Source organism: Melozone crissalis, unplaced genomic scaffold (assembly GCF_028551555.1).
Source record: "Melozone crissalis strain CALT ecotype California unplaced genomic scaffold, PUWL_Pcris_2 ptg000012l_1, whole genome shotgun sequence".
NCBI classification, from domain to species: domain Eukaryota; kingdom Metazoa; phylum Chordata; class Aves; order Passeriformes; family Passerellidae; genus Melozone; species Melozone crissalis.
The window spans coordinates 11,100,447-11,124,136 of record NW_026535790.1 but is presented as its reverse complement, the minus strand read 5'-3'; the positions used below and the strand labels follow the sequence as shown (position 1 = coordinate 11,124,136).

The following is a 23,690-nucleotide window of genomic DNA, read 5'->3' as shown; positions in this document are numbered from 1 at the left end:
GGACAGCCCTGCAGGAGAACAATGCTCTTGTGTCACACAGCCCACAGCCCATCCATGCTGGAAACAAATGTTGTTAGGGCTTGGTATTTACGTTGGGACCTACACAGAGGGAGCAACTTGTTTTGTTTTTAATGGAGCGGTCAGGGAGAAGGATAAAAAGCTTTTTGATAATGCGAGGAATGTGGGGAGGGGGGAAAGGGAAGTTACCAAGATATGCATTTACTGTAAGTATGAAGAAGCAGAGGCTTCTTTATCAGACTGCCTCTAATGATGTGCCACAGTCACTTTATTTGAAAGCTTCATGGCTCACAGAAAAGTAAACAAATTCATTACATTATTTTTAAAAGAAGATTAACTGTAGTGTGTCGTCTGTTGGACAGCTGCTGTAGTAATCTTTTACAAACACTTTATAAATGACCACCCTCAGTGTTTTCTAGGGCTTTGTGTGGCTGGATTGTTATTTTAGTAAGTACCAGGGTGGCTTTTCAAATGAAAACGTTGTTTCCTGTGTAACAATTCAATTCTACCTTCGCCCTAAATATTATTTTGTTCTCAGCATGAACTATAAAATGTCTTCTATACTAATGCAACATATGTTGCCTTTTTGCATGTGTTTGCAATGAATGCTGGCCTTTCCATAAAAGTACTTAAAAATTATTTTAAACAAGAAAAAGCAACTCCACTTTAGTGTCCTACTTCCATTAGTTCTGCTTTCTGCTTTCTTAACCTTTCTTCGGTCTGTGAAAACACCAAGTTGAAAAGATGAGTCAGAGGCAGCTTAGATGATAGGTGAATTGACAATGAACAAATGTTTAAACCCCAACAGGTGTCTTTGGCAAATAAGATTGTGTTCAGGTATTGCCTTGTTTAACATTCTTTGGTTGAATGTCAGCAAGAATAACATTATTTAGCTCTGTGTCTAGATTTGTGTTTCAAAGCCCTTGACTGACACAAATTAATGTAACACCAAGGATTTGTGAACTTATAAAGTGGTTTTAACCACTCTTGCCATAAAGCAATTATCTTCTCATTCATTCAGGTTCCAGTTACAGATTCTTTGACCAGATGAGGGGGCAGCAGGGAGAGGAGGAAGAGCATTTCCTTCTCACCCATTTGGCTTCCAGGCTCTAGCAGAGGACCATACCTGGCAATTACCTCCCTCAGACATCTGGGAATGCCTGGAATGAATCTCATCTTGCTTTGGAACAGCATTTTATTTCTACACAACATAATCTCACACTGGATTTTCCAGGATAAACACAGTGTTTATAGTCAGATAAACTATTTAAAGCTCTTCATCTGTATGTAAAATATTTATTTTCATTTGGGATATACTGATGCATATATTTATGGTAATATGGGTTTAGATGTGAATAATTAACTGTTCTGTCTGCAAACCTAAAGAAATGTCAACCTTTGTGAGATATGTATCTGTGTATGTTTATTGAAGATTGTACATATGTTTCCTTAAGACTACTAAAGGATCTCCAAGATGTCTTGGATGAAGGAGGGAGTTGTCACATCTTTGCCCTTGGCATAACTGAGAGGAAGCCTCTGCATGGCAGACAGAGGTTTTCTCAGTCCAGGGAAGTGTGTGGTTACACAGCAAACACAAACTGAGGATCCTTACTGCTCCCACTGAAGTGTGTGTGTGCTGAAAAATCATCCAAACCCTCCATCCACTGTGAAACATCCTCTGCTGTTCACATCCCTCCTCCGGGTTGAGTGTGGGAGAGCAAACAGCCCAAAAAGTGTTAGAAATGGTGTTTAATACATAGGTGGAAGTTTCCTGTGATTCTCAGAGCAGTATCAACATTTATAGGGCAGTTTGACAGATCCTGAGTGCAGCATTTGCAGTTTTGGGAGTTGGGCACAGCAGAGAGGTGATGGAAGTACAGAGACCAGTAAAAATATGAAACCTGAACCTTCTGGTATTACCTGTGCCCTTTAATTACATTTATGCATGTTTTGTTCACTTTCCTATAGAAAGGTAAACACTTCATTTAAATGTTAATTATTTCAGGCTACAAAAGAAGAGGAAGAGCTTATTGCAGAGGAAGAGGAAGAACTTACTCCAGAGGAAAAGAGGAAACTGGAAAGAAAATTAAAAAAAGAGCGCAAGAAGAAAGAGAAGCAGCTGATGAGGGAAGCTGGAATCCCCATAAAAAAGGTGGAGCCCAAAAAGCCATCGGGATGTGAGCGAGCTCTGGCCTATTTAACCAGGTAAGAACAGTAAAACCTCTGCAGGTGCTGCCTACACAAGTGAGCTGTAAACCAGTAACCCAGAGCAAGCTGTACCAAGCAATAACACATTAAAGGAAATTGCTGCAGTCAAGCACTAAGTTAATGTTTCATCTCAGTTGACACCCTGGAGGACAGTTGATCACCCCATTGTGTTTCTATTGCAGCAAGAGCAGAGAGGAGTTAAGTATGGTGCAAATATTTTATAGAAAGGCAGCTCCTGTCCTGAAGATCTTATGGTTGTTATATAAATATCATGGGCTTAGCTGCACTTACAGAGATGAAAGGCACATTCCAAAAATGATTGGGTTGAGAAAATGAGTTTTGTTTCTTGAGTGTTCTGTTCTAGGCAAAGGACTTCCAGTTGCTCTTTTTATATAAGCAAATTCCATGGAGTGGTTAAGCATTACAGAGTCTGAATTCACCCACCTGCAGAATGTTTGGATATTTGTATATTAAGATGGGATGCTGCCACTATTTTAAAGTTAATAGTGTACAATAACTGATTTTTGCATACCAAAGTGTTCAGCAAGTATAGTGGCTGATTTCAGATTTTTAGCAATCCCTTCATCCAGTTAGCACACTTATAAGAAGACTTAAAATTCCAGCATAAAGCAAAGTCTGTGCTTAAACTAAAGAACTGCAGTAAAGCACTCAGGGTACCCCACAGACAGTAAAGAGGTCATGTACAAACAGGAAGATAATGTTTATTTTTTTCCAAACTACAAAATATACCCTGGCTGTAAGACCTCCAGAAGACTGGCATGTTACAAATAGTGGGTTACCACGTGGAATTAATCCAGGGTTGCATCCCTGCCTGTGCTCAAAACTGAAGCATCCAGACTGTCTGAATTGTTACTTACCACTCGCAGTGGGGAGGGAGGAAATTAATTGCATTCCAGGCAGAGGGACATGTGCATTTTTGTTACATAACCCTCAGCATGCAGAGATAACAAAATGACAATAATATTTTTGATCTGGAAAACAGCTGGAGCAGTTCACCACTGGTTTGAACTGCAAATGGATTGACAGATAGCTTTGAACCCTCTGCTCAGCCTGCTCTCTGCTATGTGTGCTCTGGTAAATGGTGGATCTCCAGATAATGCATTTCAGGTTTGCAAAGTAAAGGAACAAGCTGTAGGGTTTTGCTTGTTATTCCACTGTTATCTGTATGGATTTTTGCCTTGTTACATGGGAGAATATGAAATTATATTTGAACTAATATTTGAACAAATTTGATTCTAGAGTTTCACTTAACCTGTACCAAATTACCCTGAAATAGAAAACCACCTCTGTCATTTGGTCTTATCATACAGAGTCTGTGGGTTGTATGTGCAGCAATAGGTTGTGAGGGATTATTTCAGCAACAGACAATTTGAATTTTGTAGACTTAACAGGGGTAGTCATAAGATGCTGAATTGCCAGGCAAACATAGCCATAATAACCATTCTAGCCCCAAATGTGCCTGGACCATCTTGAATCATTATTAGTTATAGAAAAACAGCTTACAGTTATAGTAGAAGAGTCCTCTTACACCTCAGACCTTTTTTTCAACCCAGTAAGATTGCAAAAAAGCCCAAAAAAACTGGATTTAAATGAATCCAAGTAATAGACTAGCTGGGGAAGGGAGACAAAAATCCAGGCTTTGGAAACCTACTGCAAACTCTCCAGCATATTGAGTGGGTGAAGGATTTCAGTCTACATGCTTTTGCAGGGCTACAGGCATGAATAATCTGTGGGAGGATAAGTAAATCTTATAGATGCAAGAAATTAATATAATTGGAAGTAAACAGAAGAGTGCTGTGGGTTTGTGTTTTGCCTCACCCACAATAAAAGCCTTCCATGGCAGAAGTGTGGGTAAGTGAAGTGGCATCTGAGCTGCCTGATGGCATGTGCAGCTCCTGTAGCACAGGTGGAGCTCAGTGTACCATATGATAACTGGAGCTGTCATTTTTATTTATTGAGGGACTGTTTGCAGCAGCAGAGCACAGCTGTACAGAGCTGTGCCTCGTGCTGTCAGTCCAGGGGAGTTAATGAAGAGCGCATTGATGGCAGGAATCAGGCACACAGTGTGCAGGGCAGGGCTGCTCACTGCATCCTGCTCTTCCTGCTGCTTGCAGAGCAGCCCTGCAGCAGTGCAGCCCTGCAGCAGTGCAGCAGGATTCCAAGGGCTGCACCAAGGCCCTGGCTCCCCTTGGCAGCACTGCCATCCTGTGCCCCCACTGCTGGCACAGTGTGCCACAAGCTGGGCAGGTCTTCCAGTTCTCCAGCTTTGTTATTTGATTCTAAAAACAAATGGTCCTTGATGCTTTCCAGTCTCCAGAGGGATCAAATTATCATTTTATTGGAAGGCCATTCTGGCTGGGAGACACTTTTTTCACCATGGCCTGGCCACATGCAGCAGCAGCTGATGCCAGCTCCAACTGCAGCCCCCAGCTACTGCACCTGAGGAGCTGAAGGGTCTCCCCTGTGAGCTGGGTGACTTTGATAGCCCAGATCAGCTCCTTGCTCATTTGAGTGAAACCAGGCTGAGCATGACCAGGTTTACACTCCTGATGAAAGAAAAGCAGCCAAATTACTCCGGTTTTTCCCCTCTCTCTCATTTTCTCTTGGCCTGTGTGAAAAAGAAAGAGGGAGAGAAAAAAAAGTCTTCGCTTTACCAATTTTTATCTCATCTTTTCCTTGGTGAGATGAGTTCAGGTGGTTCCCTGCACAGTTCTCTTCCAAGGCAGCAGCTGGCAGAGAAAAGTTACTGCTGTCAGATCCTCAGCTAGCCCAGGGAGCACACAGGAAGATCTGAAGATAGAGAGAGGATTAAAAGTAGGGAGCTGAAGCAGAAAGGTTATAAAGCTGAAGAGAGGGAAAAAAAAAAAAAAAGTGAAATAATGGAAAAACCCCAGAGTGGTACTGAACAGAAGGAAAAAAACCCAATCCCTTCAGAGGAATAGGGAATTGCTTCAGAGGAATAGGGAAAAGCAGGAGTGATGAAGTATTAGTGGCTAAATAAGGTACTCAAATTTCTTCCTTTTAATGATGACATGCCTTGTTCCTTTATGATGGTAAGTGATGATTCAGATTTAAAGGGAATACTCCATTGTCTGCTTAATGTGATTCTTGGAAAATCTAGAACAAAAATTCATCCTTTCCTGAGCATTAGGCGACGTCAAGTGAAAAGATGTTGCAATTCCAGAGAATGGTAATTAGGTTTAATTATAACCTAACTGACCTTCTGTGGTGTTAAAATGTTGGCAGAACTTGTTTGTCTTGGCAAGCCACCCTCTCCTAGAAGCTGCTGTTCTTGTGTTTGGCTTGGAAAGTTCATTGCCGTATGGATCTGCACATATGGATTTCTCCATCACCCATCAAAGGAATAGAGAGAGATCTGAAAAGACCTCACTAAAGGAATGTGAAACTACAAGATTCACATCATCTGAAGTAGAAATAATAGATAATATTATCTGCATGTGTGCTGTGAATTACCTAAGCCTTGCAGTACTATTTATCATGTACTAAAATTTGAAAAATAAGGTGCTGAAGTACAATTATTTTTGAAATTATTTATGCTATACTGTTAGTATTTGTCACTTTTCTTTATAGAGATCTTATTTTTCTCATTGCCTAATTTGAATTCAGGCAAGATTCAAAGAATGTCAGAGATTTCTTTAAAGTAAAAAGATGCTTCTAGAATAATACAAACCAAGGGCATGTTACAGAAACAGAAAAGTGAGAGACCGGCAGAATTTCCCATGGCGTGAGGAAATCATCTGACTCTGCAGATCCCAGGGTGGTTTTTGCTGAGTGTGGTGGCAGCACTGCTGACAGCCCTGGACAACCCAGGGCAGTTGTTTATCTGCTGGCTTTGCACAATGGAAACAGATCCTGGTCCTCAGTCAAACTTTATTGCAAACAGTGCCAAGCCTGGGAGATTTTAAAGTTGAAATGTTGTCCTTCCTTTCAAAGAATACAGAAATTCGAGGGCTGTTGCTGGAAGCATTTTTATATAGTTTGCTATTTTTTTTAATGCATGTAATATATTATATAGATGTAGAAATAGAAATAAAATGTAGAAAGCATATCAAGTCTTTACTCCTTCTGGAGTAGAGGCTGTCTGGAGAAGGGAATCAAGAGGTGTATTAGTGTTCACTCAGAAGTTCCTGATTTTTGAAGGAACCAGGAGACGCTGGTGCAGGGCTGTAAAGTGGCAGCAGCATCTGACATTTGTGGCCAAACAGCTCAGATGATGATGGCCCTTCAGGAAATCACAAACCCATTCATCCAACCCCTCCTGGGGCAGGTGATTCCATTGAAGGTGCTTCTGCACAAACATAACCATGCTCATTAATGTTAAAAACAGTTTCTAGTTTTAAAGCACCTCGAGTGGGCTTGTGTCACATTTAGTTTCCTTTGTTGATTCATAATGTTTTGAAGTTGTTTTACTTCTCACAGGTTACTTTTTCAGCCAGGGTCAGTGATGGCTTTTGACACTTGATTCTGAATTTAAATAATTTTCATTGCTGCTGGTCTGTATCAATATTAATTTCAAACTTGGCACTGATGTTGATGTTTCACCATCAACAGCTTAAGCTTTCAGATATGAAGAGTTACTGATAAACTAAAAATCTAAACGTACACAGGTCTTTTTTTTTCCTTCCAGAGACTGACTTCTTGAGTTGAATAACAACTAACTTTACCATTTAATGGCATTTCTCCTTCCCCTGCTCTCCAAAACTGAGATCAAGTTTCCTTCCTGATTGCAAGGTGCAGCATATATCTAAGCTCATCATTTATCTTGAATTACATAAAATATTAGAGAACTGCTCAAGTAATGAATCTCAATTAGCTAGTAACAAAAATAGTGTGTGAACTTAAGAGAAAGTGTTGTAATTAGACATAGCAGTGTTCCTGAATCCCCTTAACAGTTGGGGCTTTAAGGTGTCTTGAAAGGGCAGCAATTCCTCAAAGATTAGGGGCATAGTGAAGGGGAATAGTTTTGCTTTAATAATCCCAGGGTTATTTTTTAAAGGTTCTGGGGCAAGCATTAACTATGGATGTAATTAATCTATTCCTACATGCTTTTAGTCATTTTGTCATATTCATTAGTTCTGCAAGAAGCCTCATGAATCCAGTCAGATAGAGGATAATTTGCATTTGGGGTTGTTCTGTTTTATATGGACTTGGGCAGGCACTTGCTGCTATCTGATTTCAAAGACTTGAACTTTTCCTAATATTCTAGAGATCAGTGAATTTGTTTTAGCACTTCTCCAAGTTTCTATATTGCTTGACTTCTAATTTTTACCAGGGCCTGACCTGCCTTTAAGTGGGATTTCCGTCCTCGACCTAAAGCAGCGTGTCTGTAAAGCTGCAAGTTTTCCATTTGATGTTAAGAAAATGAGATCTCCCTCATTTTAAAGGCAGCCACTGTCTCTGTTGGTGGCAAAGGAGTCTCAGCTTGCTGAGAGTGAGTTACCTTGTCATTATCCTACACTCCCTTGTGTAACTTCATCTGATGAAGCCACCTCAGTTTGTTTGCAGTTCCCTAGCAGCCCTGACATTACTCACAAGCTCTACAAAGCTCTCTGTTGCAGTGCCCACACCTTTCCTATTTTTAGGGTGTGGGTATGCCAGCAGTTATTCTGGTGGGGGTAGGTGGAGGGGGTGTATTCGCTCCACAGATTTTGTGCTGCTTAGAGCTATCCTGTTATCATGCTCAAGCACATTACCTTCTGCAGAAGTCTAAGCTTGCTGGTAGGGTATATGAAGCAGAAGAATTGTTCTGCTGTGTTGCACCTGTTATTAAGCAAGGTTTTTTAAACCATAGTGTTGCCCCACAGTTCATAAATAATTTCTCCCATGCTGGTTGGTTCCATCCTGCTGGTGCCTGAGTGGGTTTCTCAGTCTCACTGCCCCTCCAGTGAAGCAGCACATCCATGATCCTTCTTCTCCTACTGCACCTTCCAGTCCCTGATGTGCTCTGTTGCTGTTCTTTGAACTCCCGTGCCTGTGATCCTTCTGGAATGTGACACCTGGAAACAAATGTGGTTTTACTGGAGCTGCCTTCCACCAGAAGGGACTGGGGGTCTGTGATTCCTCCCTGCTCACTCTCACTCTGGCTTTGCTTTGTGGGCAACAGCATTGGATTCATCTTTGAGCCATAGAATGAAGACATTTCACATTAAATTTTCTGAACAAGAAATTTTTTTTTCTCCCCTCAAACTATTACTGAGTTTTGTGTCAGTGACAGTGTTGGCATTTAGAATATAGTGGCATTTAGAATATACCACTATAGCTGTAACACATTTTTCAGGGTTTCTTATCCTTCTTCAGCCTTGCAGCAAGTCAAATATGCTCCTGTTTCAGAGTTGGCTTTTTGATACCCATTTCCAGGTATCAGTGTTCTCATTATCCTCTGATTATTCAAACTGTGCATTTAGGATTCTGTGACTGTCACATTACACTCTCAGTAACAGCACTATTCAGCTTCTGCCTGTTTAATCAAGATGTCTGGTGGCAGCCTGAGTCGATGATTTTCATTCCCTGTGATAGAGTCATTGACTTCTGGATTCACTTTTCTGTGTCTTGATGGCAAGTGATATGTAGATATGTGTTGGAGACATGCCAGTGTTTTTCTAACCCCCACATGACATCCACAGGATGTCAGATTGTGCAGAAATTGCTTTTAAACTCTTATTAACTTCTTGCTGGGTTAGCTGCTTTTTATGGTTCTAATACAACAATTTCACTGCTTTGCAATAGCACATGAATATTTTACTCTTAATTTAGTGAGATCATGCAGATTGCTGTTCCTTATCTATATCTCTGGTCTTTTTCCATTTATAAATAATACAGCTTTCCAGAGTGAGTGAGCCAGACTCTGTGTGAAAAGTGCTCACCAGAAGAAAGGTCTTCCATTCAAATCCAGTTTTGCAATGCAGATGGTGAAGAGATGCCTGCACTGGCACTGAACAGCAGACAGTGCTTGTGCAGGAATACTTGGCTCTGGAAACTGAATAACCAGGTTAACACTCAGATGAGGCTGAATGAAGAAGCTGTGGCTCTCTGCAGGTGAGAGGCACTGCATGTTGCTCATTTATAAATGACAACACTTCTAAGCCAGAGAGGGCACTGAGGCTTCTTGAGCTGCTGCTGAAGATAAACTTGTCAGTTCAAGGTAATGCTGACAAATAATATCATTTACTAAACAGTCTAAAAACAGCAACAAAAAGAAAGAACAACAACAACAAACCCCTTTTAAGTGGCTCAGAGCCAATCTTAGCTATTTTTACCAAGAATTTCTGGGAAGAAAACAAACCTTAGCAATATATTCTGGGTATCTGTAATACTATCCTGGAAGTGCTCCAGATGGACAGAATTCCTGTGTAAAATAATTTCATTCTCATAATCTCTAGCAAGTCCTCTCCACAGCTGTGGATTGAATAATGAAGATCCTAGGTACTTACAGATATTTTTTAATGTATTTTGCCATATCCAGCTTGTTGAATAAGCAGCTCTGGTTCCTAGAGACAAAATAGGTCTTTGGGAGGTTCTGAGATGTCAGGTTCTAAGACTTTTATTCTCAGTTATACCTGGAAATTCTGAGATGTTGCAAGCATTTCTCATTCAGAAATAGGTTCTGAGAAACATCAATGGTTGCATGATTTTCCAGCCAAATTAGTAAATGCTTATGATGCAACTCATTCAGCTGAGCTTTGGAAGAGCAGCTGGACTAACACAACCTTCCCTGAACCAAACTTTTTATGGCTTAGCTATTAATATTATCCTGGATAAAGTTCTTCCTATAGGGAATGGGTTTGGAGTAGCTTTCTTACCCCTTTGATAAGCACTAATGTATGGCTTGAGTGGAGAAGGAAAGGGAAGCTCAGGCCCACAGCAAAATTTCCTCAGTTGGGGTCAGTAGCTCTTCCATCTTTCAGAATCTGCTCATTGTCCTGTTTAGGTTATGCAGAGGAAAGAGATTTCTTTACTAATTTCCATAACCATAAATGGTCACTATATTTAACAAAAGAAAAAAATGGAATAGGGAACTCTAATCCTGCTTTATGGCTCTAAATCAAATTATTTGTATTTTTAAATCTTTGAATTAATTTTATGGAAGGTCACAAGTACACCTCTCAAAGCATATTTCAGTAAAAGCTGCAGAGTGATTTACTTTGGAGCCTTCTGTCTCTTTGCACTTCTACCATTTTTTCAGTGTGAAACAAAGCTGTCAAAATATTTACTTGGGCATTTTGTTCAAACATTCTCATATGGAAATAGTGTATTTAATAACATCATTAACATGAATTCACAAATCCTTTCATCTGGCATCTATCATTTACTGCATCAACTGAAAAATACCTGACTGCTCAGCCCCATCTTTAAAGAGATTTTTATATGTTTTTTTTAAACATACTGTCTCAATCTTCTCCCCACCATAGTAATGATAATTTGCTTTTCCATTATACCTTTCCTGATAGCAGATCACAACTGTGTTTTGATAAATAAATGAGAAGTATTTTGACACTGATTTATTTACTCTCGTTATGACAGCTTTTGAAAAAGTGTTCTGTTACCCCATTTTTCAGGTGATAAATTAAACAGTGATGAAGTTTGTGACTCACCAAAGTCCCTGTACTGTCCAAAGGTCTCCTTCCAGAGAAGTGAGATGAGGGAAAGAAGACTTAACTTTCTTCTCATCTGAGCACAGGCTCTGTTTTCTTTGGCCCTGCACCAATGTCTGCTCCCAACAGACCTGCAGGGTTTTTCTCAGTTCCTTCTTTTGAAAGTGAAGTTTGCATGGATTTTGTTCTGTAGCAGCATCTCATCTTTGCTTTTATTTACTGATAATTTTATCAATAGGATGGTTAAAACTTCTGCAATTTTTCACATATATATTGCCACAATTATTAGTTGTATTAGCAGTACTTAACTGCTGGACTGTAAAGTGCTTCCTTAGATGGGGAAAATTAGAGTACATGTATTAAGTCCATGAATACTCAGATAAAAATAGTTATAGTTTCTTTGTCTGATTCTCTTTCCTGTAAAATAGCATCTTGATTTCCAAACCTGGTTAAGAAAAATTAATGTCTCCTTTTTTAATAACTCATTTCCAGTAAAATAAAATTTAGTATAAATGAATTTTCTTAACAGTTTATTAAATGTAGCCATTAGATACTTATCGCTGACATGCAGCTTTCATCTTTCCATAGTATTATACAAAAGAGATTGCATCTAATTGAATAGTTAAGCAGCTTTAATATATTATTTCATCTTGTATTACTTTCAGAAACCTTGTGATATATATAAGGGAGATTCAAAAGTCTTTAAAAACAGACCAGTCTGCTTCAGGACTGTATTCTGATAGTAAGGAGACATCATCACTCCTCACTGAAGTGCTCAAAACCTCACACAAGCACTTTGATCTTTTCCATTTGTCTTTGGGGAGAATTTGGCAGTGTTCAGGTCAAATAAAACCAGAATAATTAAAATAATCCATTTCACATACAAGTATTACAGCAAACTACCTCTTGATATTTTTTAACTAAAAGCAGATGGCAGGGGTTATTTACTTTATTTTGGGAATATTTCATTTGCAGGGAGGTTGCATTGAAGGAGTGTGAGGCAAAGCTTTTTCTCCCAGCTTCTGAAGTCTGCTCTCCCCTGGCTCTCCCAACTCCCTGCCTCACTCCTGGCTCCAAGCCCAGGCATCCCATCCTTAACCCTCCTTCTGGCTTTTAAAAAGGCATTTTGTGCTCACCCATCTTCCTCCTTTCAGATTAGCTTCTTGACATGGCAGAGGCACAGAAGGGAGTTTTTATGTTTTCTCTGTGTCATAAAATTCAGATCTGGGAGAATTAACACTGCTACTCACTTCCTCAAACACATTCAAACTATTCATCCAGTGCCCAAATACTCGTAGTAGTGGTGAGGAGTTTCGTAGCTCTAGGGAATCATTCAGACTAGTCAGCCAAAGCCAGAATTAAAATTTAAAATGCAGTTGGCAATGATTATTAATCAATTAGCTCCAGGGAGCTGTCAAGGCTTCCTAACCAGAGTTAGAATAACAAGAAGTATTTTTGAAATAATAAAACTAGTTCCTTAATAAAACTTGTCTCCTCCTTCACACATTTATTAATAAGATGATGCCTAAAAAGGTATCAGTAATTACTTTTATATGAATGAAATGGAATTGGAATAAGAGCCATCTGCAGGAAGCAGTAATTGGCAGATCAATTTCTTTAAGAATACATGGCTTGAAATCTTAGCAGTGCAACACATATCACAGGATATTAGAAGGGAGGAATCTTACACTGCCCTGAACACCTTGGTGTGACAGCAGATTTTATTAAGCAGTGAGAGATAGCTGAATATCTCAGCTAATCACAAAAATGTGAGTGGGCTGTGAAGTGCTGAACACTTCTAGGTTGATCTTGATATTGATATTGTCCCTTTGTAGAGCTCTTTGCAAAAAGAAAAGTCATTCTGTAAGGTTGCAACCTGAGAAATTCAGAGGCCATGGGGTCTGCAGCACTCCATCCACCTCTGCCATACTTCTGATGAATGCAGCTCTGGGATGTCCAGGCTGGGATGTAAATGACAAGGATGACATGTCTTTTTGGTTTGGTTTTTTTCAAAAGTTTCTATATATGTTCTTGTTGGTCCAGAATAACTCCAGATGTGGTACTTCTCAGATGTACTGTAAGAGCCACTTGTGGGATGGGTTATTTGAAGAGGGCTACATTTCCCTGTAGCAAAAATGAACTTTGCCTAACTAGCCAGCAATAAAAATGCTTGGATTTCATTTAGAACCAAAAAAACCCTGCAAATGTAATTTCTGCAACAGTGCATCAAGGACTGGTATCCAAATTGATAAACAGCAGTTCTTCAATGCTGTCCTGAGAGAACTCACTTCAGTAAAGGGGCTCAGCAGGAGTTTGACAATCCAATATTTGACAGTTTGACAGTTCTGTACCTACAGCACATTGCCGTCAGAACAAGCCAGCTCTGTAGAACAGTTACAGGGCCAGTCCTGCAGCACAGGCTCACGGTTCTGCTTCCATTTGAGGGAGGAATTTCCCCTTTCCTGGAAGGTGCATGAGGGAGTCCCTGGACACCACAAGGGATGGGATTGGTTTGAGGCCAGCTCTTTGTCAGGGCTGTCAGGCAAGGAGGGGACACTGGTGGTGTCTGTTCACAGATGCTGCTGGCACCCATCCTGCCTGGCCATGCTCCAGACTGCTGGGCTGGGTTTCACCCCCCAAGAGGTGACCATGGTCCACCCTCTGGGCAGCTCCTGTTCCTCAAAAACCTGGGGGAACCCCACTGGGAAAGGTGCAGGAAGAGGATTTGAATCTTGTGGGGAAGAGAGGCCAGCTGGGACTAGATCTGCTGGATGCTGAGGCAGCAAGGAAAGATGTGCCTGGTTCTGGGATGTGATGCAGGTCAGCATTTGGCATCTCCTTAGAACCAGAGCATTGCTTTTCCTTGTTACAGAGAAATGCTGCTCTGGACTTTGGATCAGCAGAAATCCCTTGGCTGTGGAAATCCCTTAGGCTTTTGCAAAGAGAAAAACCACACAGAAACACCCAACCTGGCAAATTGAAGACATCTGGGTACAGAAGGGCAGCCCATTTTCAGCAGTGCTGCTGCTCAGAGGCCCAGCTGGATGAGGCACCTTCCCAGGGTGCCAGCATCACTTTGCAGCCTCAGGGCTTGCTGAAACAGCCTGTGCAGAGCACAGGAACACAAACCTTCAGCTCAGTGTAATGGGCACTGAATTGGTTCTTGGGTGTCCTGGCTGGTTCAGAGCAAAACCAATCAGCCAATTTCAGTATCCAAATCCTCCTCCAAGTGGCCATTTCTTCATCCCTCCTTAAAAGTTTTCACAGATGAAGTTTCACATCAAGTTTTTTCTCTTCCAGTATTATTCTTAGCATTGCTATATGGAAAAGCATGACACTTTCATACATTTCTTGTGTTTTATTCATAAAACACAAAAGTTTGGATGGTTTTTTCTGGGTTTTGGTGTGGTTTTTGGTGTGTGTGTGTTTTTTTTTTTTTTTTTTTTGATGGTGTACTTTTTTGTTTTGTTCTTTGTTTGGACATTTAAAGTTTTAGAAGGTGATTTAAAATTTTAAAAGCAACGAAAATGAGCTCCTCATTTTGAATCTGTGCCTTTGCAGGAGTATGCTGCACCACAATTGGACATTTTTTTTTTGGTGTAACAGTAAGGGAGAAGAGAATTGACCATATTTGTTTTCTCTGAGTCTGGTAGCATATCGCTCATCTGATCTTCAGAAAGCATTTATATAAATGGACTTGTGCCAACTTTTGGAAAGGATTTTTACATGCAGCTGGCTCCGTACATGATTTTCATACAGAGTGTGGGGCCCTCTTTATCTGGTCGTACCCCCCAGGATGTTCTTCATGGGAGGGAGCCATAACAGTTGTTTTCATTTTCCCTTTCCCTTATTGCTGGTGCAGGAATCAGTGTGACCAGAATTAAGTGCAAGAAAAGATGGACATCTGGAGAGGAGATGGGACTTTGGGATAGCACTTGGTTGTATATTCCTTGCAGGAGCAGAACAGATTGGCTGTGAAGAGCTCAAATTCTATTTTTTATTCTTCTTCTGTGATAATTCAATTCCTGCTTTGTGTTCTTTTTATGAATGTATGTAAAATAAAAAGCACATTTAGCTTAGAAATACAGTAATGGTAGCTGTGGGCTTTCAAGCCTGACCTTTGTGTTATTACTGAGAACAACAGCAAATTCTCAACACATTATTACTGCTATATATTTTTTTTTTCAAATCAAAATGCAGTTTTGCTGCAGGTGGGCTAATGTGGATACCAGCAACTAAATAACTATATCAAGAAAATAATTTTTAAAGAAATCACAAAGGTTGAATGCTGTTGGCATTTGCAGGTGGGTTGGTGCCTGTGAGAAGCTGAATCCCAGGGAGGCACCTCACTTGTACCAGATGTACGAGACAGGAGCTCTCCCCACGACCTGCTGCATGGTTTTGAGGCATTGTTACAATTTTCTGGGTCAGCTTTTCTTCCCACCAATCATCTGTCTCATCTGTTTATACTTGAAGCTCTTCAAGGCAATGTCTCATGTTGCGTTTGAACGGGGCCTGTGGTGGGGGAGGAAGAGGATTTCAAGCCTGGCTGAAGCTGCAGGATGCAAACATAATATAAAACCTTACAAATAATGGCAAGTGATAAAAGTACATGCAATAAAAGATAAGCTCTGATAAATATTTTATGTAGATCTAATCAAACTTGGCTTTATGGCACAAAGGCCCCTTCCTTTCACTTTATAAATACTTTCTAAGAAAATCCTGTGACCTGTTTGCTATACAGATGCAATCTGTCCTAATACTGGACATCAGGACAAAAATGGGACACTTAAAAGCACATTTATTTTTTCCTGCATGTGTGATTCCTAAATTTAAAAAGAGCTTCCTCCCCTTCCCTTTTCACAAGTCTATAGTCATTATACTGTGTCTGAACCAGATGGAAGAATATATTAAAAAATGTTTTTAAACCACAGATTGAAAAATGCTGCCAGGATTTTCAACCAAAAATGTGGCACTGATTCTAAAATCTGTTGACAATTTTAGAAAGTTTTCTTTTGGCAAACGAGCTCCATTAGTGTCTTTTCTTTCTTCCAGGAAAATAAGAAAAACCTTTATCTGAGTCATAATTTAGTTAGATTCCAAAATGGATTTGAGAATATCAGCATAAATATATTAACTTTCTCTAAGGATTGGAGTTAGGGCATAAACAGATTCATCCATAATATGAGAAAAACACAATTAAAGGCTGTAGTTGTCTCTTATGCCTAATATTGGGTCTTACCACAGGTCTGTGCTTCCAGGATTTTAACTACAGCCATTGCAGTCCAGTCTCAGAAAATCTATGTAGAATTTAAATTTTGGCTGTTCTTTCCAAATGAGAGCAATCAGCATCACAGAGTCTTGAACTGAGATTTCTTCTTACATTGGGTTGAGCAATGAAGTTCTCCATGAGGCAGCTTTCTGGGCATGCAGTTTTGTGTGGAACACCAGACATTCAAAAAACATCTTTGTAAAAGTAAATCCATTTTAAATACCCCAGAGAGAAATAGAAGAAACTCTGAATACCCCCAATAAAAATAAACACTTTTACATTTCCCTTTAAATAATTGTACGTGTTGTAACTGGAGAAAAAATTATTATTCCTACTTCACTATATGCTCTATAAGGGCATGTGTTAAACTTCCATCCACATCCATATATTTTTTATATATCCATATAAAACCTCCATCCATAAAATGGCTCTTCTTCCACAAGACTGAGCTTATGCCAAATTTTTGCTCCCTCTGTGCTGCTTCCAGGGGTTCCAGGGAGCCTCTTTGAGGTGCAGTATTCCCTGCTCACCTGTTGGCCATATGTGCGTTGGACTCACCTCTGGACTGCCCTGATAACAGCATTCAGGGTTTCCAAATTCAGGCCTTATAAGGGCAGTGAGTTGTCTTTAACACCAGTGCATGGGGTTTTTTAAAGAGGCTGCAATTGTGTGCATTGCACTGTGAAATATTCCAGCACATCCCTTGAGTGCCAAGGGTTTCAGCAAGGCTTTAAATATCTTGAAGGGAATTATTTGGAGTATGGTTGCTCTTTATTGAGGAAACACCTGTTATCCACATTTTATGGGTAGGGTGGTGAGCTAAGGAATGATGCTGTTTGCAGACAGTTGGGGGAATAAAGGGTCTAACTTGATTCCTGCAAGCTTTAATTGTGTGCCATAACTCTTGTTCATTCTTCCTTGGGGTGGAAGGACACAGGTGATCCTTAAGGACAAATTGCAGAGTGGTGAATCTGTGTATCAAAACAGAAAAGTACCCAGAGGAAGAACGTCACCATTTCTGTGTAGTGTTGTCAATGCTTTTAATGTTTTCCATGGATCTTTTCTGTGAAGCTCTGACTTTGGTGCAATGGGCCAGACCTGGAGGGAAGCTTGGGGATGTCAGACATGGGATAAATCATAGGAGAGCTGCCGGAACCTGTGCTCTGAGCTGCTCCTCAGGGCTGGAGAAAACTTTCAGGTTAATTCCCTGATGCTAAACCTGGGCTGTGTGCTGGAGAAATCCAAATTTGATGGCAATCTGCTTTTCCTTGGGTAGATACTGAGGCTGAAAAGTGTCTCCAGGGTGGGCTGCACTGCCAGGGGCACTCATCTGGAGCAGTGGATGTAGGTGAGGTGTCCTTGCATCTGGCACACAGCAGTACTCTGGTGTGCTCTGGAAGGTGTCAGCAGTCACATCCCTGTCTGTCTTTCTGGTTTCTGGAGACTTTTCTCCCACCCAATAATTTTTTCAAGTGGAATCAGTAAAATGGTTGATTCTCAGCCCTGAGCTTTTCTGCACTCAGTGGTTATTTGATGGTTGTGACAGCTCTGTAGAGTTTTGTCCTGGCCAGTAGTCTCAGCAGATGCATTGTGTTGACTTTCTGAATCCAATTTGTAACAATGATGTTTTTTTCATACTGTGTTTCTGGAACCAATTTGCCTGCTTTTCTTTCCCCATCTCCTTCTCCCGGGACACCCCAGCGAGAGCTCTGCCCTGCACACTCCAGTTGCCTTCTGTTTGCCTCCTTGCGCTGCCTGAATTCCCATGTTTTGGGAGTAGATTTATGGGAGACGACTGTAGACACACTAAAAATCATTTATGAGATAGACCAGTGAGAATCTTGGGCAGTTTTTCTATATGAGGCTCTCCTGCTAAAAAACAAAAGCCCAAATGTAAAATTTCCTAAGCTGCTTGATTTATTTGATTCATTTCCTCTGTCTATTCAATTTCAAAGCTATTTAGGAAGATCATTTGCACAAACATTTAAGTTCTCTTTAACTAAAGTCAACCAATGTGCTTTTTCAATGAGCTGGAGCTCATGAGAAAGATTCAAACATTAGCTGTGTAAAGAAGGCAATTAGTGTTTGTACAATATATTGAAAATTAGTGCGAGGCACCCTGGAATAATACATGTTTTACACATGTATATTTTTCAACCAATTCCATAGTTTGTACTAGATCATGACACAGATCATTCCAAAATCTACCATATGAATTCAAACTGTGAAATAGGTTGCAATTGTCTGTAAAAAAAAAGGGGTTTAACTGTAATGTGGTTGGTTTTGCTCTGTATATTTGATCACTCAAAGGAAAAGCCTTTTTTCCTGCTGTAGTATGTCAAGGAAGCTTATCTGCATGTAAACAGCAAAATGAAATCTCTCTTGTGTTATAAGGGTTGAAGTTTTCTAGTTTAGAAGTTGAGCATTTCTAAAAATGTACTAATGATGTCATCCTGATAACAGGAGGTACTGCTCTCACTTCGTCATGGAGTGATTCTTTTCCATAGATTTCAGAGCTGTCACAGGAGTAGGAAAAAGCTGCCATAATCATAGCAATCAGTGGAAAAATTTTATTTTAATAACTGTTGGGAGAGCAGCTGTCATGTTATCTGCATTAGAGATTGTGCACCCATTATCAGGAGTGTTTTGCCCACAGTTTGATAGGAGTTTGGGTCAAGAGAAGGACCATTTGCCTGAAGGAGAAGAAACAGGCATTGTTGATTCAACCATGGATGGAGTACCAGTTAAAAACTTTGGAGTATTTTCTGAAAATAGGAATACACCTATAGCTATTAAGGAAAATACTATTTTTTCTTGTTTTAATAATGTAGCATTTAATTCTGATAGGACAGATCACAAAACAAAAGAAATGCCTTGTGAGGCTCTGGTGCTATAATGGACACAAATGCCCTTTCTGCAGTTGATTATGTTAAAGTATTTGTTGTTTATATGAATTACTGTGGTGTATATAGAGCAGAAACTTTCAGGAAGACAAACTAAAACTTTTGTTTGTTTCTGCAAGAGAATTCACAGGAGTTAAAGTCCATATGGAGTCTTGGATGCAGGAGTACAACAACTCTCCTTAACTTGTAGAAGAGAGCATATGGTTTTGGTAATAGGTTAATAGGAGCAATTAACCTCATAGTGCACTCATTTGTTGGTCTCAGTTGTTTATAAACTAGGTAATAAAGATATTTTAACATCCTATAGTTTTATAGGAGATTAAGTGAAATCAGGCTGTATTTTTTAAGTTTCAGTGCCAACAGTACTCAGGTGATACTGTGGTAGAAACATAAAATTAGCAGAGTAGAAGATTCAGAGTGCTATGTGGCGTGTCCAACCAATGGGTATCATCACAAATGTTGAAATACATAGAATAGTTTAGAGAAATACAAACATATGTTAAAGGTTTTCATTAGCAGAGGAACTGTTTTCCTGGGATGCAGTCACAGATCTGTCACTCAGCTTGTTCTTGTCGCCTTGCAAAGACTGTAATGTGAACTGTTTCCAGGCTTTATTTACATAGAAAAGAATTCTAAACTTACCTTCTTCTTGAGGATGAGCCTCATAAAAGAATAGCCTAAAAAACCACTGGCATTGCATTATTTTGTTTGTTTTGAAGGACTTCCTGAAGAAGTCCCAGTTTCTCTGTCAGGAGCTGCTGTGTTTGCCTGGCAAACAGAATCAGTGGGTACAGATGAGCAGGTTGCTGTTGGCCCCACAAACTGCACCCTCAAGAAAAGTCATTTTTACTTCATTCTCTGTTGGCTCCTCACCACCACTTCATGTGGTGTCATTTGTTGTCCAGCTGGGTACCTTGCTGCAAAGACACCAAGGGTTGTGTGTTTTTGTTTTAAGAGTACTTTGGGTTCTGGGCTGGGGATGATGGGAGAAGGGATGGTTTCACCATAAAAATAGTTTTTCATTTAATTCTATAACTTGTATCAGTCAGCTTTTTGGCCTCCTGCTTTTGTGCAATATCTGTTTTGAAAACTTCTGGCAACTTATTTGGCTACTATATTATTATTCCAAAAGAAGCCTCTAACTCAGCTCATCTGTAGGGTTTAGCTCAAGCACATAAAGGATGATATATTGAGGTTATTGGTTTTGTCTGTCCTTCCTGATTTACTGTTAATGGTCTGATTTTTACCTTATATTTTGGTTATAAGCTATTTTAATATATTTAGCTGATGATAACCCTAATGAGCTGTGATTCTTTTTCTTTATTCTGAATTTGAACATCAAGACAATAATTTCTCTTTAGGTTTTCTTCAGAGACTTCCATGAAACCTTTCTATACAAATTTGTGGTCTCATTTTTTTTTTCTCTTTCATTGAATTGACTGAACAATGTATTTGCTGGTGCAGCATTCACCAAAGATGAGGACTCTTTTGCTTTATTGGACTTGACAGTGTTTAAACAATACTAATTCTCATACCCAGCTGGCTTTTCAACTGATTTCTGTGCTCTCTATTGCTGTGTAAACCAAGCTGGAACATTAATGGCATCTTGCATGCTACCCTCTGGAGACCTACTTTTCTTTAGAGAAAAATCAAATAAATGTGAAAGTTTCTGGGTTTTCTCCTTATTTTTTTTTCTTTCTTTTCAAATGATACTTTAGTGTGCTGTCAGATTTTGTACATGTCACAATACTAATTTTCAAACACATTATTTTAGAAAACAGTCTTCATTTCATAGATAGATTTACTGGTTTGTTCATTTTTAATAGAAATAAATGCCTTTATCTAAACCAAAATATACCAGCTTTAAAAACATGTTCAAGATGCACAAGAATGTGCTATTTTAACCCAGCTAAAATTTTGTATATTGAAAATGTGTTTGCCAAACAGCCAGCAAACATTTGCAGATGTTAATCATTTGTTCAGCCTCTCACTTTTAACAGTATTGGGTATTCTTCATGAGAGAGAGAGAGAGACATAAAACCCCCATTTTTCTAGCCTATAAATATAAATATTTAAGTCCTGATTTAGACAAGCCCAAGCCTTAAAACATTTGCTGCTGAAGGATGAATTTTGTCTGTTTAGAGCAGCCATCTGTGATGGGCTGCAGCCATGGCTGAGGTGACCATTGTAGCACAAGTCTCTCCTTCCAGTCCTTCAGAGGCTGCTTAATTTCATATAAATTTCAATTAATTGTGAAACAGCAACTTTCTGAAACCCAAGCTTGATTCTTGTCCCCTGCACCTCCCCAAATTCTCAGTTAGCCCTGCAGCAGGGGTAAGGATTTGGGGTGCTCCATTGTCCTGGTCAAATGTGGGCAGTGACCTGTCATAAAGGACTGGCCAAAGCTGAGGGGTGGGATTTGATATTTAACTTCAAGGAATCAGAGATTTCTAAAGAAAATTTCTTACCTTCTTGTCTGTAATATCTCCTATAATTTTTTGCAGAGAAGATAGGTGGCCCTGTACAAAATGTATGCCAGTGTCTGTGTCCCACAGTGCCATGACACTCTGTGTCATGCATACAAAGTCACTTGGAAGCCTTGTAGGGAATATTTTCTAAATAAAGAATGTTTTGATATCACAATATTCCATTTAAACAATTTTTCCCCTAATTTTCTACAGCTGGTCTAAAAACCCAGAAGAATGGAAATTTCAGAAGACAAGACAGACATGGCTTCTCCTGCACATGTATGATAAAGAGAAGGTTTGTATTCATGCTGCTTTTTCTCAGAACAAATATGATACAGTCTTATACATTAGGTATAGCTATTCTTTATTAACCAAAACTTCCTAGTACTAGCCATGCACTTGTCTCATAATTTTTTAGTAACTTACAAATTACTTTGTTTTTAACCAAGATGCTGAAGCATTATAATTGCTTGTCATTGATCTTTTTATTTTGGTGATCATTGTCCTGTGCATGCTAGATTTTTATACTTGATATATAGCAAGCATAAAGAGAGCAGATTCATGATTTATTTAAATCTGAGGTTTGCTGAGAATTTGAGTCATATCCTTAGTTTGAATTTCCTAATGTGGAACCCAATACTGCAAACCACAGTTCTCATATTGTTTCAGATATCTCTGGGCTCCATGGAGGATGTACAACCATATTGCCAAGATGTTAAAATAGCTCTCTCATTTAAATATAAGTGAAACCTGATGTTGATTGTGAAAAGCATAAAGTATAACCAGAAGCCAGGCTTGAATCCATACTGAAATCTGTTCATTTCATAACTTAAGAAACAACACACATTGAATTTCCTATAAGTATCTGACCATTGTGGTATCAAATGAGGGTGTCAGGTCATTAATTTTGTTGTGCAATAGAACAAACCTCTGCCCATTTGCACAATGCTTCACTTGTTGGTTCATTTTGTTGACATTCAGTTAAGTTTTGCTGATTTTTTTGTGTACACTTGAACATTTACTCATACCAATCATCCTGACCCAAATTAGTCAGCAGTTCTAAAGCAAATCACCTGACATTGGGTGTTACCTATTTAGACAGCCAGATAATTAACAACAGAGTTTCATGAAGGCCAAAATGTTCACATGGTGTAAATACTTTAGCAAGATGGGTTGCAGAATACAAATTTGATTTTGGGTTCTGGGTTGTTTGCTCTGTCTTCTGTTTTTTAAAGTTTCTCTCTTTAAAGTCTTATCAGCCTTTCAAAATCAGTGTATGCTCTTCAAAGCTACCTAGAAATTGTTTGGCAGGCAGAAGGATGTTTTTACTTTTTTACCTGTTTACTTTGGTTTTGTGTTGAAATATGCTGGGACACAATGAACTGTAAGTAGCATTTGTTTTATGTATCAAAACACAGTTTAACTCCTTATTTCTCAACACTGAAATGAAACTTCCTTTTTCTTAAAATTCTGATGGAAGTGCTCTGATTTATTTAAATTCACATATTTTGTAGTTTAATAATCAGAGGAGCATTGAATATGAGCTTCAGAGAATGCTTAACATCTGCATCCAGATTCAGTGAATTCAGTGAACTGCTCAAGTGCTTATAATTAAGCATATGATGAAGTCTCTTTCTTCATCAGGACCATAGGGAGGGCACACCCAGCTTCTTTTGAATATTTTTTTATACCCAAATTCAACTTCCTGTCCATTACAGAATGAAATCTGTTGGTAATCCAAGCATGACTAAAGTACAAAAGGAGACAGAAGTTTCTTTCCTTCCTAAGCCACATCTTTGATCTCATGGTGTCACTTGGATGCCTCCTGAAGAGCCATGCAAAGGCCTGAATTGAGTTTCCTGTACTGATAGGCCTCTTTCTGTAAGAAATAAGTTGAGGTTTTAAAATTTGCTAGATAAATGATGTTTTAAGCTCCTTTAAAATCCATCTGGTGGCTGGCTGACAACTTCCAAGCCAGGCCTGTGTACCTATGGTGTGCATACTTCTCCAGCACCCAGGATTAAATAAACACTAGGTTATTTGTTGGTCTTTATCACCTGGCACAGCATTTTAGGAAGTTGCTAGATCAGTCTTCAGCTTTTGGATTTTGGGGTGTGGTGGGGTGGCTGAAGTTTCCTTGGAAGGTGACCCAAAATGCAGCCTGGCAGCAACGAGCTGAACTTCTCTC

General features: G+C 39.4%; 1 protein-coding gene across 1 annotated transcript in view; it reads left to right on the top strand.

Annotated features, from left to right (window-relative positions):
* The window catches only part of CUNH7orf50 (chromosome unknown C7orf50 homolog), a 32,954-nt gene that overhangs the window by 4,692 nt on the left and 4,572 nt on the right, over window positions 1-23,690 (top strand). Inside the window, exons 2-3 of the mRNA XM_054270931.1 lie at window positions 2,024-2,223; window positions 21,716-21,797. Of these exons, the coding sequence (XP_054126906.1) occupies window positions 2,024-2,223; window positions 21,716-21,797 (282 nt within the window). The remainder of the gene's footprint in view (window positions 1-2,023; window positions 2,224-21,715; window positions 21,798-23,690) is intronic.